This window comes from Colobus angolensis, unplaced genomic scaffold (genome assembly GCF_000951035.1).
Source record: "Colobus angolensis palliatus isolate OR3802 unplaced genomic scaffold, Cang.pa_1.0 Scaffold142, whole genome shotgun sequence".
Classification (NCBI taxonomy): Eukaryota; Metazoa; Chordata; class Mammalia; order Primates; family Cercopithecidae; genus Colobus; species Colobus angolensis.
The window spans coordinates 1,157,900-1,174,557 of NW_012114511.1; the positions used below are offsets into that span (position 1 = coordinate 1,157,900).

The window sequence follows — 16,658 nt, forward strand, 5'->3', positions numbered from 1 at the left end:
AACAACAAAGCCAATACCTGGAGTACCAGAAGACCTAGCTTTACCTAAAACTTAGAAGCTTTCAAAAATATTTCACATTCAACTCTTGGAGAAATGCCAGCATTTATGATTTGTGGGATTTGAGTAAATGCAAGTATCTATCCATTATGGTTAGCATTGCTGAAAGTGGCTTCGTTTATAGATTGTTAAGCAAAACCACATGGGTCACAGGAAGGAATGCCTCCAATCAGCTATGGGGTTTCATGGAGTGTGTGCGTGAAGCAGAAGTTTTCAGAGAAAATGGTGAAACATCCTTGAAAGTGCCTCAGCTGGGAGAGGATCAGAAAAAAATATCTATCGGGTACTATGCTTATTACCTGGGTGGCAAAATAATCTGTACACCAAATGTCTGTGACATGTGGTTTACCTATATAACAAATGTGAACATGTACCCCTGAACCTTAAATAAAAGTTTTTTAAAAAACGCATCAGCTAATTTGGGTACACTCTATATTCTTTCTGTTCTAGGTTTTATCATTTTGAAAGAAGTACAAAATCTCTATGTATGGAACCTGCATTAAATAAATAAGCATCAACATCTCCAGTAGACACCCCAGGTATAGACTCCACCTTTCTTACCTCTTCCAGATATTCGAACACCATTATTGATAGCATTTTTGTTTTGATAAGGTTTCTCCTGGCCCTCAATCATTCCAGTGAATGGTGCATACACAGTAGATCCAGCAGAGCACAAGATGTCCACACCCTGGTGAGGCCTCTGACTTCTAGGATGTAAATAAGAATGAACAGACTGAGGAGCTGCCCTGGGGAGCTTTACTGCCCGGGAACATGGTGTTAGCCCACTGTTTCCAGATGAGGTACCAAAGCTTGAAGCTGCCAGAACATGTTGGGATGTCCCAGGATGCCTCACTCTGTTTAGGCCAATTTTAACCTCCCTCCCCGCAGGTGCTAATAACCATGTTATAAAGATGAAAACATTTAAAATGGTACTTGGTACATAGTAAGCTTTAAACAAGTATTAACTACTATTATTTTATGTCATTTGGGGGGAATGAGGCAATCCATGTAAGTGCATTTTCTAGATACCTAGATCTTGACATCTTCAAGCCCACTTTGAAAACAGCTGGCTTTTTATGGGAACCTATCATAAAAGTATCACATGTTACCCTCGTCTTATTTTCCTTGCAGTGATCTAGAAAAGTGATTGTAAATGCCGCTTACTATATATGGTATTTTAATACAGCGTGTGATACCTCCTGGGTTTATTAAAGTGCGTGGAGCCCAAACCAAACTATTCCAGATCGTGAGGTGCGTTGAGTTGGTGTTAGCAACCCCTCAGCTCTTGCTTCCCACTGCTGTCACTATGCCTGCTCTCACCAGCCTTCTAATAGGCTTTTTTTTTTTTTTTTTTGAGATGGAGTCTTGCTCTGTCGCCCGTGCTGGAGTGCAGTGGCCGGATCTCAGCTCACTGCAAGCTCCGCCTCCCGGGTTTATGCCATTCTCCTGCCTCAGCCTCCGGAGTAGCTGGGACTACAGGCGCCCGCCACCTCACCCGGCTAGTTTTTTGTATTTTTAGTAGAGACGGGGTTTCGCCGTGTTAGCCAGGATGGTCTCGATCTCCTGACCTCGTGATCCGCCTGTCTGGGCCTCCCAAAGTGCTGGGATTACAGGCTTGAGCCACCGCGCCCGGCTCTAATAGGCTTTTAATAGGCTGTTGTCTGAACGATCAGATTTACCAGGATTGCTACAATTATGTACAAAGCAACACTGAGCAGGCTCAAGACAAAAGCCAAGAAGTTACTGTATCAATCAAGTGCATAAACTTTACAGTATGAGCTAAGTTTAAATTTAGGCAATTCAGGGGACGTTTCCCATACTTCCCTTCTTAGTCCTGTTTCAGTATTTGAGGTTGCTTTGTAAGTTCTATCTGTATATGTGAGAGTTCCCCTCTAGTTAGGATGGAGATCAGTGAAATGACTGGGCACATGGCTATTTCACTAGAAAGTGGCACCCCAAGTTGATGCTGGGTATAACTGAAAATTCACGAGTGTGACCCTCATTGAAGAGATAGTGGTGCTCTCTCTCGCCTGCTTAGAGTCAGCCTCTAATATTCAACCTCCAGAACCTGGGCCAGTAACAGCGTGGTTTGGTGGGAAGAGGAACCAAAAGCCTGAATTCATGTCCAGCCTTCACCATCTCCAAGTGTGCTTGGCAGGTCCCTTAACCCTTTGGCACTTCAGTTCAAGTTTCTCTTCTATAAAATGGGGTAGTCGTGTTTGATACCCCTTTGGAAAAACCAAGTGAGGTAAGTCAATGCGTGAAGACATTCAGAAGGAAAACTGTGTTTGCTCCCTGCTCTTTTCCTTCTTCCACATTCTGATCCCAATTCACAGCTCATAATTGAAGCAGAGTTATTGGAAGCTGCTCCAAAGACAGTGATGTAACTGGTTACATCTCTGGTTTTTCATGCTGTCAGAAATGTGAGCCCTTGAGGCAACCAGCGTTGGGCAAGGACACTGAGAAAAGAGGTCAGGGACCAAAGGATTGGATGGTTGTTTGTGCAACTTTCTACCTTTGAGCAGAGTACTGTCCACAGCCATGGCGGTCACACGTCCGGATCTCATTGGAAGACTTGCCAGCACATATATTAGCCCATGGCCCTGCCAGTGCTAAAAAGGAGAAACATGAGAGCAGAGCTCCTGGCCTCAGACATTCCCTATCTCCGTTTGCCTTATCAGTCACACAGTGGATCCTGACAATTCTGTTTGCACTGTAGGTTTCCCCAAACTTTATGTATTTGTGGGAAGGTCGTCTTTCCAGAATTTTATATCCTGATTCAGATGTAAAATTGGCTTTTTCCTGGGCCACAGAATTCTGCCGTGTTATGTTAGAGCATTAGTGAATACAACTTTTTTTTTTTGAATCAGAGTCTCACCCTGTTGCCAGGCTGGAGTGCAGTGGCATGATCTCAGCTGACTTCAACCTCCACCCCCTGGGTTCAAGTGATTCTCCTGCCCCAGCCTCTTGAGTAGCTGGGACTACAGGTGCACACCACCACACCCAGCTAATTTTTGTATTTTTAGTAGAGACGAAGTTTCACTATGTTGGCCAGGATAGTCTCGATCTCTTGACCTCGTGATCTGCCCACCTCAGCCTCCCAAAGTGCTGGGATTACAGTTATGAGCCACCGTACCCAGCTGAATGTGTTTCTTTATAAGCATTGGCCTCCATCATTATACTTTGCTTCAGATCCATTAGTAAATGGTATAAGTTGTGATTTTCTATTTTTCTTTGCTCATTATCTGCCATGGGGATCATTATTTTTAGATTAAGCAAAAATAATAAAACGGTGGCTCAAGCCTGTAATCCCAGCACTTTGGGAGGCCGAGACGGGCGGATCACGAGGTCAGGAGATCGAGACCATCCTGGCTAACACGGTGAAACCCCGTCTCTACTAAAAAATACAAAAAATTAGCCGGGCGAGGTGGCAGTCGCCTGTAGTCCCAGCTACTCGGGAGGCTGAGGCAGGAGAATGGCATGAACCCAGGAGGCGGAGCTTGCAGTGAGCTGAGATCCAGCCACAGCACTCCAGCCTGGGCGGCAGAGCGAGACTCCGTCTCAAAAAAAAAATAAAAATAAAAAAAATAAAACAGCATGGCTCAGAAAATAATTTTAGAAACTGTAATTTTGAAATAGTTAGTTCTACTAATCAAATCCAAGCAAATGTTTGAATTAAAGGAAAAACGAACTCTGAACTAGCCAAGTTTGTTTAACACTAGATATCTCATACTTGCAAACATGGAAGGGAAGAGGGAGATTGTTAGAAATAATCTGAAACGTTAAACCAATTTAGCCTAGATTGAGATTAGGAGAGAAAGTGGGAAAAGGAGTAGAACCAATTATATGAAAACTTATGAAACATGGAGGAAGGGCTGCTTTCTCAGCAGACTTGGTGCAAACTTTGTTTTAGGCACAATTCGTCTCTTTAGTATAGTAAGCACTTGATAAATGTTCAATTGAATTAAACATCCTGGATTTCCGGTGTTAACATTCACAGAGAGATACAGTAAGCACACTCAACCTCGCACTTTGAAACAAACAAGCAAAAGCAAGAGTCTGGTAATTTGACTATTGATTTTATTTAAAGACATTTTACTCTTCATTTATACCTATGCTGTGAAGAGAAGCTACAGAATATGGCCATTAAGTCTCTTCTTTAAAATACTTTTAAAAGGTGGGTTTCAAAAGTTTTATGCCTTGGAGCCAAGCTCCAAATCAACACCTTGATCAAGATATAATCCCATCAGTTTGGCAACTAATATTTATCCTTGGGAATTGAGGCAAATATCAGACAGTGTAGTAATTTATGCACCTTTTCTCCTTCTGTGAGTATTAAGGGAGCATTCCCTTTGTCTTAATCCACACCAGTCTCTGTATTAGTATCTGTATCAGAATTTGATTTTGATCAAAATCAGAATCAAATTCTTATATCAACTTTTTATTATCTAGTTTTGTTCTAGTTAAGTCTCAGACCAAAACTGAAAGGCTTTGTAATGTCTTCTCAACCCACTATTATGTTTCCCTCATTAAAGAACTGGAACATTCCATTTAAATTATTTAGAACATCATCAGGACTGTGTATCATTCCTGTTTCATTTTTTAATAGCCAAATACACAAGTCTTTGTTGTGATCATGCTATTAATGACTTTTTAATCTTTTTAATCTTTCCCTGAAATCAGTTTTTAAAAATTAACCAACATTCTAAAATTGCACTTTCGACTTACCGGTAGAAATCAGACCAGCCAAAAGGAGGACTTTGGTGGAAAACATCTGGGTTTACTTCCTTTACGTTTCTTCCTCCGATTAGAGTTGCCCCCACACTCTCTTTGAAGAATATTCAAGTTTGAATGAATACTTCCTAGCTATTTAGCCTTAGAATCACGCATCTTTCATTTCTTTAGTGTGAGACACAAAAAGTATAAGAGAATGGAGCAGGTCAAGTTCTAATATTCCATGGATAGCTATTTGATTTGCAGGTAGGGCCTATGTAAAAGCCTTTGATCTGAAGAAGCAGCCAATTATATTGGAAACACTGACTAAATATTAACAGAAAATGATAAGGCTTGGTGCATATCGACAGTCTTCTCAGCTGTGGCTTGTAGGAGAATGTTCATGCGAATGATGGAATATTTAGTGCTGTCTGCTGGTAGATCTTTCTTTTATTTCCTTTAGAGCACGTATTTCAGAAGAAAATTGATCATTAATAATGTATAGCCCTTCATAACATATTCCTTAATATATCCCTTAAGTGTTTTTGAATTATCAGTTTAATTATATTTTATCTGTGTAATATTTAGTATATTATATTTTATCTGTGTAATACTTTAGTATTTTAATAAAATTACCTGCTCTTACCTTAAATATGTGATTTTTAAATGTTTTCTTGTTTGTGATATGACAAGTTAACACCATTAAAAGCATCCATTAATAAAGGAAAAAAGATTAAGTATAATATAGTCATTGATATGGTTTGGATCTGTGTCCCCACCCAAATCTAACGTTCGATTGTAATTCCCGGTGTTGGAGGTGGGGCCCAGAGAGAGGTGATTGAATTATGGAGCTGGAGTTTTCATGAATGGGTTAGCATCATCCCCTTGGTGCTGTTGTCATGATAGTGAGTGAGTGAGTTATGGTGAGATCTGGTTGTTTAAAAGTGTGTAGCACCTCCCCTGCTCTCACTTCCTCCTGCTTTAGCCATGTAAGACGTGCCTGCTTCCCCTTTGCCTTCTGCCATGATTTTCAGTTTCCTGAGACCTCCCAAGAAGCTACCATGCTTTCTGTACAGCCTGCAGAACTGTGAACCAATTAAATCTCTTCTCTCTATGTATCACCCAATCTCAGGTATTTCTTTATAGCAATGCAAGAACAGATGAATACAGTCATACAATGGAGTAAAATATAACAATTTAAATGAAAACAATCTATATGTATTAACACAGCTAGATCTCTAGATATATGGTTGAATTAAAAAGCTATTTTTAGAATTATATATATAGAGTATACTATTTATGATATTTAAAATCTGAAAACAAAGAAGAATATTAATCTTAGTGAATGCTGTATATATAATAAAAATATGCACAGACTACCTTTAAGATAGTAATTACTTCTGGATAGTGAGAGAAATAAAACTGTGGAAGGATATACAGAGTACATAAACTCTAAAATATTTTATTTCTAAAAAAATCAGAAGCAAATATGTAAAAATATTAATTTGTTAATTATTGGAGATAGACATGGATGTTACATTACCCTGAACTTTTCTGGGGACTTAAATTTTCAGTGTGTTTCAAATATACATTCACAACTCCTTTTTAGCTTACTATTAGATGAGCACCTGGAATTTTCTATGGAAGCTTCCCCATTTAAATTTAGTGTCAGTAGCTGTGGGAGATTGGGATTGTGGCCCCCGTTCTTCACCCTCTCTGCGTCCACACCTTTGCCATGTCTCATGGGGGTAAAGGGAACTTTCCTCATCCTTGATTTTGGGTTTAACTGTGTGTCTTTGACCCCTAAGATGAGGCAGAAGTGGCAGTGGGTCAGGAAAGCCTGGGTCCTCTGGGGCCTTAGTCTTTGCAAACTTCTTCTGTGTTTTTGCATCGCTGTGAGGCAGATGATCCTGCTGCCCTGGAAAGGGAATGGACGCCACGCAGAGCATGGTTGCCCCCGCAAAACCCAGCCTAGTACACCCTATAAATGTGTGGGCTTAACTGGCTGTCATTGGAAGCCACTGAGTTTTCGTGTGGTATGTTACACAACAATAACAAACGATGCCAATGAGATTATGCACCTAATTGTTTTTGCTTTACACACAGCCTTTCAAGGAGACATCTAATGTATACAACATAGAATGCCAACACATTGAATACATCAAGGATCTGAGTCAATGTACTAAAAGAATAGATAAGTGAAACAAAACGGATGATTCAGAAATAGACACAAATATATACAGCATATAGTACACAATAGAAGTCATACTTTAAATGATTAGAGAAAATATAAGTCATTCTATGAGCAGTATTGAGACAACATCTGGCAAGAAATAAAAGTGCAGTCTAGGTGTGGTGGCTCATGCCTGTAATCTTAGCACTTTGTGAGGCCAATGCAGGAGGATCACTTGAGGCCAGGAGTTTGAGACTAGCCTGGGCAACATAGCAAAACCCCATCTCTGCAAACAATTTTTAAAAATCAGCCAGGCATGGTGCGTATGTCCATAGTCCTGGCTACTCGGGAGACTGAGGCAGAAGGAATATTTGAACCCAGGAGTTTGAAGTTACAGTGATCATGCCACTGCACTCCACCCTGGGTGAGATAGTGAGACCCTGTCTCAAAATAAATAAATAAATAAATAAAGTTCAATCCATATCAAAGTGAACCAAACATTTGTATGGAAAAGGGGAGAAAGAGGGAAGAGAAGGAAAGAAAGAAAAGAAATGAACTGAAACCGTAGAAATACTAGGAGAAATTATGAATGCTTTTTAATGGTATGGATTAGACTTTTCAAAGAATGTTAAAAAACCCAGAAGCTATGAAGGAAATATTTGATAAATGTGTTATAACAGGTTAAAAAAAAAAAAAAAAACCTTCTACAAAGCAAGCAGTATCCTGATCAGAGTCAAAAGACAATAATCTGAAAAAATATCTATAACCCATATGATATGACAGATAAAGAACTCATCTCCCTAATATACAAAGAATTCTTAAAAAAATAAAAGGCATAAACAAATGGATAGAAAAATGGGCAAAGGCCGGGAATGGTGGCTCACGCCTGTAATCCCAACACTTTGGGAGGCCGAGGCGGGTGGATCGCGAGGTCAGGAACTTGAGACCAGCCTTGCCTACATGGCGAAACCCCATCTCTACTAAAAATGCAAAAATTAGCTGGACTTGGTGACAGACGCCTGTAATCCCAGCTTCTCGGGAGGCTGAGGCAGAAGAATCGCCTGAACCCAGGAGGCAGAGTTTGCAGTGAGCTGAGATTGTGCCGTTGCACTGCAGCCTGGGTGACAAGAGCAAGACTCCGTCTCAAGAGAAAAATGTGCAAAAGTTAGCAAAGACTTTCATAAAAGAAAAAATACAGATTACCAATATATATTTGAAAATATGATCCACTTCACTTAAAATTAACAATTGTAAACCAGAATGAGGTGTAGTTTTTTACCCATCAAATTGACAGAGTATGTAGAAACATTTATTGAAAAGTGTAAGTTGGTTTAACCTCTTTAGAGGACAATTTTGCAATACCCCTCACATTTTTAAATGCACAAAACCTTTGCTCCAGCAATGCTATTGTTTTCCTACCTGTAGCTTGCTTTCCTCCCGTTTTCCCTGCTTTCTGTATTAACTGTTTCCAATGCATATTCCCCTCTGAAGCCAGTGCCATCCTCAAAACTGCGGAAGAGATGGTAGGAGACTGTTTTGAAACCCATAATGGGATAGGACCTGAGCAATGTCATCAGTGCTGAAAAGCTGATGAGAAACTTTGTAATGGATGGATCAGGCTGAGGATACCTAGTCAATCTTATTGTTATGAAGAGAGAGAAAGAGTATATCAGACATTTTATACCTCCTGTGGGAAATGCACAACACAGCCTATAAAGTATTCTTGTCAAAAAATCAGGCTCAAGTCTTATAAGGCCATTAGCTCTAACTTCCAGTTTAGAGGAACTATGCAGCACAGGGATGCTTGTTAAATGTACCACAGGAATGCAGGCAGCCAAATGCAGGCTGTAAGAAGTTCTACCAGATAAAGAACCTGGTTTCTTCAACAAACAAATTCTGAGGGAAGGAAAAAAGAGAGAGGGGCAGTCTGTGGATTACAAGAGATTTACAAGATTTATCAACAAAATGCCGTGTATGGACTTTTACTTGGAGTCTGAATCAAATGAGGAAATGATAGAGAGAAACAGAGAATAGGGATAATTTTAACACTACTTGATGATATTAGAAATTATTCTGTGTAATTTTAAGCATAATACATTAGGTGTTTGTAAACAGTTCCTATCTTTTAGAAATACATACTGAAACATTTGTGGGTATGAACTCATAGGATGTTTCAGATTTGCTTCAAAGTAATCCAGGAGTTTGGAGAGTAGGTAGCATATAGATTAAACACAATTGGCTATGAACGGCTAATTACTGAAGTACATGAGTAATGAGTACTAAAGTAATGAGTACATAGAAGTTTACTATACTATCCTCTCCAGTTTTTTTGTATTTGAAGATTTTTCCATAGTAACAAGTTAAAGACATTTGTTGGACAACTAATTTGTTGGCAATATCTTTTGAACATAAAAAAGTTCCCACACAGCAAGGAAAAATTGATTTTTCTGTAACCGTGTTAATATTTAGCCACCCATATTTTAAACCCTTTAATCAATCAATGGCAACCCACGTCTGGTAAACATGTTCTTCAAAACAACCAATCAATAACAGCCCCTCACTTCTGACTTTCAACCAATTAGGAACGGACTCACTCTGGTAAGTGATTCCCAACCAATCAACAACAGTCTTACCTGAGCACCGTGTTTCTTAATCCGTCAAACCCCTAACACTCCGAAAGTCCACAAACCCCTGAACTCCCAGCTTCCCAAATCCATACATAAATAAGATGAACAGTCTGCTGTGCTTAGAAAGATTGTGCCTGACCAACACAGCTCTTCCTAACTATTGTCACTCATTCAGCTTTGTCTTTTTATTTCAGGTCGTCTGTCGAGTGGTGGTCTCGTCCTCCTACGAAACAGAAATACCCTACGACAGAACAGCTTCACTCTTAGTTATACTCTCATATCTGTGTGCGTTCAAAAATGTTCATAGTAGTATCATTTGTAGTAGTGTAAAACAGGAAACAACCCATATGTACATCAACAGTAGAATGGGAACAAATTCTGGCATTTTTATTTAATGAAATACCCTACAAGAATGAGAATGAATAAAATACTACCAAATACATCAACTTAGATGACTCTCAAAAACATAATGGTGATTAGAAGAAAGGAAATAGGCTGGGCGTGGTGGCTCACGCCTGTAATCCCAGCACTTTGAGAGGCCGAGGTGGGCAGATCACAAGGTCAAGAGATCGAGACCAACCTGGCTAACATGGTGGAACCCTGTCTCTACTAAAAATAGAAAAATTAACTGGGCATGGTGGCGAATGCCCGTAGTCCCAGCTACTCGGGAGGCTGAGGCAGGAGAATCACTTGAATCCGGGAGGCGGAAGTTGCAGTGAGCCTAGATGGCGCCACTGCACTCCAGCCTGGTGACAGAGCAACACCCCATCTCAAAAAAAAAAAAAAAAAAAAGGAAATCACAGAACAATATGCAGTACATGTTCATTAAAAGTTCAAATGCATGCTTGAAACAGGTAAGCTTTATAAATTATATCTCAAGATGAAGCTCTTTTTAAAACGTTCAGATACAGGCGAATCTAAAGCATATATTGTTTAGGAACACATACATATATGGTAAAACTATTAATATAAAGAAAAGCAAGAGAAGAGTTAACACAATTTGTATACTGGTTACCTCCAGGAGAGAGGAAGGAGATGTGATCAGGGGCGGGCACCTGGGCTTCACCGGGGCTAACAATGCTCCTGTAAACCAGGTGCTGGGCACAGGTGTTCATTTGGTTATTACCCTTTGTACATATATGTTTTATACATTTTATATTTTCCAGATTTTTATCTTTCACTATGTCAAATTCACATACAATTTTATGTGACAAAAAAATTACAATAAAAAACAAGATCAGAGTGGAACTGAAGGAGAGAGAGACACGAAAAAACCTTCAAAAAATCAATGAATTCAGGAACTATTTTTTTAAAAAAAGAATAATTAAATAAACTGCTAGCTAGACTAATAAAGAAGAGAGGAGAATCAAATAGACACAATTAAAAATAATAAAGGGACATCACCACTGACCCCACAGAAATACAAACAACCATCAGAATACTATAAATAACTCTATACCAATAAACTAGAAAATCTGTGAGAAATGGAGAAATTCCTAGACACACACACCCTCTCAAGACTGAACCAGAAAGAAGGTGAGTTCCTGAATAGACCAGAACAAGTTCTGAAATTGAGGCAATAGTAAATAGCCTACCAACCAAAAAAGCCCAGGATCAGATGGACTCAACAGTTGAATTCTACAACAGGCACAAAGAGGAGCTGGTACCATTTCTTCTGAAACTATTCCAAACAATTGATAAGGAGGGACTCTTGCCTAACTCATTCTATGAGGCCAGCATCATCCTGATACCAAAAACTGTCAGAGATACAGCAACAAAAAAAGTCAGGCCAATATCTCTGATGAACATTGATTCATCAGAATGAACAAAAATTTTATTGAGAACAAAAATTCTCAATAAAATACTGGCAAGCTGAATCCAGCAGCACATCAAAAAGCTTATCTACCACAATCAAGTTGGCTTCATTCCTGGAATACAAAACTGGCTCAACATATGCAAATCATTTTTTAAATAATAAAAAAAAATTATTCAATAAAAATTGTTTAAAGATTTGTTTCAGAAGTCAGTGGAGGCAAGCTTACTGTACAATGTGTATTGTAACAAGTGCATTCCCTGTATAATTTAATCCTCACAAAAAACTCAGCAATAAGGTTAAGGAAGCTTGAGGCTCAAGAGAACTGAAGTGACATGTTCAGTGTCCCACAGCTGGATGTGCCAAAGCCAAGGCCTGAACTCAAATCTACTAGACTCTAGAATTCATACTCTTACATATTTTGCTATATGGCTCAATGAATGACTTATCATTCATACACAGCTTCTCTCATATTTCAGAATTTGAAGCTCGACAATCAATAAATCAGCTTCGTTTTACTACCTCTAAAATGAAGGTGATGATATCAACCTTCATAGGATTCTTGTAGTAATTAAATGAAGTAGTATTTCTAAAATAATTACATTAGGCTAAGCACATACAAAACACTAAGGCTGGGTACAGTGGCTCACGCCTGTAATCCCAGCACTTTGGGAGGCCAAGGTGGATGGATCACAAGGTCAAGAGATTGAGACCATCCTGGTCAACATGGTGAAACCCTGTCTCTACTAAAAATACAAAAATTAGCTGGGCATGGTGGCACACACTGTAGTCCCAGCTACTTGGGAGGCTGAAGTAGGAGAATCGTTGAACCCCAGAGGTGGAGTTTGCAGTGAGCTGAGCACGCCACTGCACTCCAGCCTGGTGACAGACACTCTCACCTGCTTTGTTATCTACTCTAAAATGGAATTAGATGTAAACATCAGTTATTTTCCTATGGAAGCCAATTATAATCCCCAAGATATAACCCCAAATGCTATAATTCTAAATGTTGAAATTCCAAAAGATCAAAATCCTGAAACTATAATTCTGGAAAAAAAATTAAAAAAAATTTTTTGAAGATATGCATTTACATTTTCAGAAGGGAATTTACTTGAGACACATAAAAACGTGACAGAACACTATAGACTAATTTACACAATAAAATAGGCAAAAATACATATTTTTGTAAGCATAAGCACTTGGGTATACTAACAACAGTCATAGAAATATAATAGTGATGAGCAAATGAATCATATTCATAAAGAAATGGGTCAAAAAGGGAAATGTATCAGTGCATATTACTATTGTTGGAAATAGTGTGCACCCAGATTTAAAATTGCAGTTATCTGAAATACTGTGATGCACAACCCAAGTCTTTTGATGGGATCAATAAAAAACCACAGTGAATCACCATCATAACATACAGATGTTCAAAGATCTGAGATCTTAAGAAATTTTATCTTTCACAGATGCAGATGCACAAAAGGAACATTTCTTTATTTACTGAAGATGTTTCAACATTTTTACGTACAGGCACAATGTTTACACACAAAGTCATTGTTGTGATAATACACTTTTGGGAAGTCAAATTTGCAAAAATGTATGCAATGAATTAGAACTTTCTAAAAGTCTCTACACAATTTATACCTCCAGTATTGGAAATAATGCCAAGATGAAATGCTCATAGTGAATCGTAAAAAAATGCTGAAAATTTAAAATAATAAAAGAAAACTTAAAAAAAGAAAAAACTGAAAAGAAAGTTTCACATATGAAAAAATATGTTACAAGAATAGATTATAGGCATTGTGCAAAGATAGTCCATAAAAAATGCCTGACTTTCCCAAGCATTAACTGTATTTTGAAATCTTGCATTTCAATGAATAGCTGCTATTTTTCTTTTAGGACATGGCTTTCCTCAGAGAATATGTTCACCTGCATTTTCTATGTGGCACTGCTCTTTTAAAAATTCTTCTATGATTCTGTATACAACAACATAAGCCTTCCCTATTAAATTTTCCCATCTTTGGCGCCATGCTTCCGTATTGTTTGGGGTACATAGAAGTCCATCCTCAGAAACAATACTGGTGCACAACTGTTGCGGGTCTTCTTATCCTACCATGCACATAATTATTTTCTAACCAGGCAGTAACTTCACTGGCTTCTTCGAGCAAATGTGGCTTTAATTCATTAAAAGCCCCTGGAATGCAATGAGATGGAAGGAATGCTAATGCGGGCAACCGATGGCATTTTTAAACTGAAGTTTTCATTGTTGCCATATCGCATGACCAATCATCTTAATTTTCCACCAATTTCTTCTCTTTAAACCACACTTAATTTCCAAATAGAGACACTAACAAGATGATAGTTCTCCTAATACGACACAACTATCCTGTTATTGTGATCTTCAGGGTTTTAAGATGTCAGGGATTTTAGACTTTAAGGATTTGGACTTCAGAGGTTTTGATCTTTTGGAATTTCAACATTTAGGATTATGGCATTTGGATTGTGTCTGTCAGGATTATGATCTAAAACTGTTTCCAATGTCCTGTGGCTGGAATCGGTTAAGGAAACCAGGAGGTTACATAATAAGGTGACCTTGTTTATAGGGCAAATTCTGGATACTACATATATTACATATACTACATGGGATGTGTACCTCAAAAAGACTCTGAGGTCCATGTTCTGATTCCGAGGCCCTTTCTGTGTCACTAATAAAGGTTAAATAAAGATGTTTACACCCGTGCTTTGGGTAGGCAGGCATTTTCTCCTGTCATTAGTTTTTCCTATTCTGTTATTTCTTTCTGGTAAGCCATTGGCCAAAGAATCATTTCCTTTTCTTCTGTTAAAGCTAATTGTGTCTTTTGTTGATAACTTGCCTATTGATATGTAAGATGTAGCTATATTGATTGTTCTAATAATGTAAGCAATACATTCTTATTGCAAAAATTACCCCAACATGCAAAAAAGTATAAAACAAATCCCCACTAATGTTTTTCGTGTATGTATTTTTCTTTTTCTTTTTAATTTTTCTCTATTGTCAGGAAAATATCAGTGTTTTATTAGATGCGCACTATCTTCAACTGAGCACAGCACTAAAAGTAAAATTTAAGAAAAGAGTAAAGATTTGTATAGAATGTTAAATAACAGAAGAGTTAAAGTATTGGACATGTCTGGATGTTTTTATTTGGATAAAATTTACCTAGCACCATTTGGTTTTACTTAGCTGTGGGAATAATGGGTGAGAGGGTATGGAAATCAGAAATCTCTTTGGTATCTTTGATTGTTTATTTGATCTGCAGTTTGGAAGCTTTTGAGAGAAGGATGGAGAACATGTGCTTTGCAAAGGGTTGTCCTGACTAAACACGTGGGGATTCCTCCCTCTCTCCTCCTCCTGTGTTTCAGTGGAAAGAACCTACCCAGAAACAGCAGGCTGTGCTAGGCCACTGACTTATTAACCAAATGCATTCAGAAACCTGAAGAAAGTCCAGAACAGCTCTATTAATAAAGTCTGCATACTCATGATCAGAGTGGAGAAGGCATTACATCCACATGTTTTGGCCAGTGGGAGCCTTAGCTTGATAATGAGTCCCCACTTGGTATCTTCCATCTCTGACTTGCAAATGCAAAGTAAACATTTAAAATATTCCATTTTACCTGTCCCCATTCTTCTGCCTTCACACATGCACATACACACACAAATCCTCTGTGCTGAGTGAGAAAGAATGGAAATAATTACAAGTATGAGAGGTTAGTCATCACCAATTTGGGAAGTGAAATATGCAAGGGGAGATTTGATGGCAACAATAATTTTAAGATAGAAAATCGTTTCTAAGTTTTCTAATGAATGGGATGTGTCTACAGCCATACCACTCTGAACATGCATTATCTAATGTATGGGGTCTAAAGTAAAGGGTGGTTGACTTATCCTAGAAGACAGGAACCTAAAGAAGCATTCTCCAGTAAGTCATTTATTTTGTCATTGATGGAATAATGGATGGGACAGGTTGTAATCATTACAACAGAGTGGGCATTTGGTTTGATTTGCTTTAAATTAAGCTGCGGGCTGCTGAAGGTGAAATGTACACATACAATACAACTTCGTATTGGGCCGAATGCAGTGTTTCAAGGTTTGAGTGACATGACCAGGAGGTTTTCTGGCTAGAGGCCCCTGAGGGAGCATTCACTAAGTCAGGGTGGCATATCTGCAGTACACAAAGCCTGATTTTCCTACATGAGTTCAAGCGAACATTACTAATCAAGCATGCCATTCTGTCAAACTAGACGCAGACATGTCCCTAGGATCTTGCTCAGCACAGAAACTTTCTCAACTGTTAATGTATTGAAGTTAGCATGTAGATTAAAATCTACTTAGCATTCCTGATGGAGGTTAATTTACCTTAATCCGGAGTCTTGGCCCTTGGTTTTTTTCAGTGTCCCAGACTCAGACTCAGGGAGAGTGATTCAAGTTCATCAAGTTACTGGGGACCAAATAAATGAATACAGTGATAGATGACTAGATGATTGATGATAGATAGATAGATGATAGATAGATAGATAGATAGATAGATAGATAGATAGATAGATAGATAGATAGATGATAGACAAGATAGATAGGAGATGGATATGATTTTCAATGGCAATAGTCCTTCTATAATGGGGGGAAATGCTCCCTTCCTGTTATTATGATCCTTGGGATTATGAATATGAAATGAGAACAAAAAAGGTGAAGAATTTTAAGAGCTTTTCCAACTAACTGTGTGGTCTAATCTGAAATGTATTTCCTTTCCCATGAAAAAAATGGAGTAGAAAGTGATTCCCCCTGGGCATCACCTAAGGGACCTGAGAACCTCTGAATCTTTGATTCCCTTTTTGACTTCCTAGGCCCATGTTTTTCAACTGCGAGTGCCTGGGAGTGGGCCAGGCAATACAAGAAGCCACAGGATAAACATGGCAACGCAGGACGTCAGTGTTTCCTTAAGATCTGGGAATAGGGCTAGAGGAAAAGGAAGAACTATTATGTATCTCAAATGCCTTTTATATCTGCTAATTAGTGTTTAATCTGTTTTAAGTTAAGATTTAATTCACAAGTGATAACATCCACCCCGTAAAGTGTACAATTCACTGGTTTTTAAGTATGTTCACGAAGTCATGCAACCATTATCGCTATCTAATTGCAGAACACTTTTGTCACCCCAAATGAAAAACCATGCACATTAGTAGCCATTCCCCATTCTTCACTTTCCTAGTCCCTGGCAACTATTAATCTACTTTTCTC

General features: G+C 38.5%; 1 protein-coding gene across 2 annotated transcripts in view; it reads right to left on the bottom strand.

The window, feature by feature from the left end:
* Positions 1-5,033, bottom strand: part of LECT2 (leukocyte cell-derived chemotaxin 2) — a 35,082-nt gene extending 30,049 nt beyond the window's left edge. Inside the window, exons 1-3 of one of the 2 annotated variants that reach the window (XM_011935256.1) lie at positions 4,786-4,965; positions 2,573-2,669; positions 619-764 (exon numbers count right to left, since the gene is read on the bottom strand). In XM_011935256.1, coding sequence (XP_011790646.1) covers positions 619-764; positions 2,573-2,669; positions 4,786-4,831 — 289 coding nt within the window. In that variant the 5' untranslated portion in view covers positions 4,832-4,965. Of the gene's footprint in view, positions 1-618; positions 765-2,572; positions 2,670-4,785 lie in introns of both variants that reach the window. The other variant, XM_011935255.1, reaches the window with a different exon arrangement.
* Between the last annotated feature and the right edge of the window lie 11,625 nt (positions 5,034-16,658).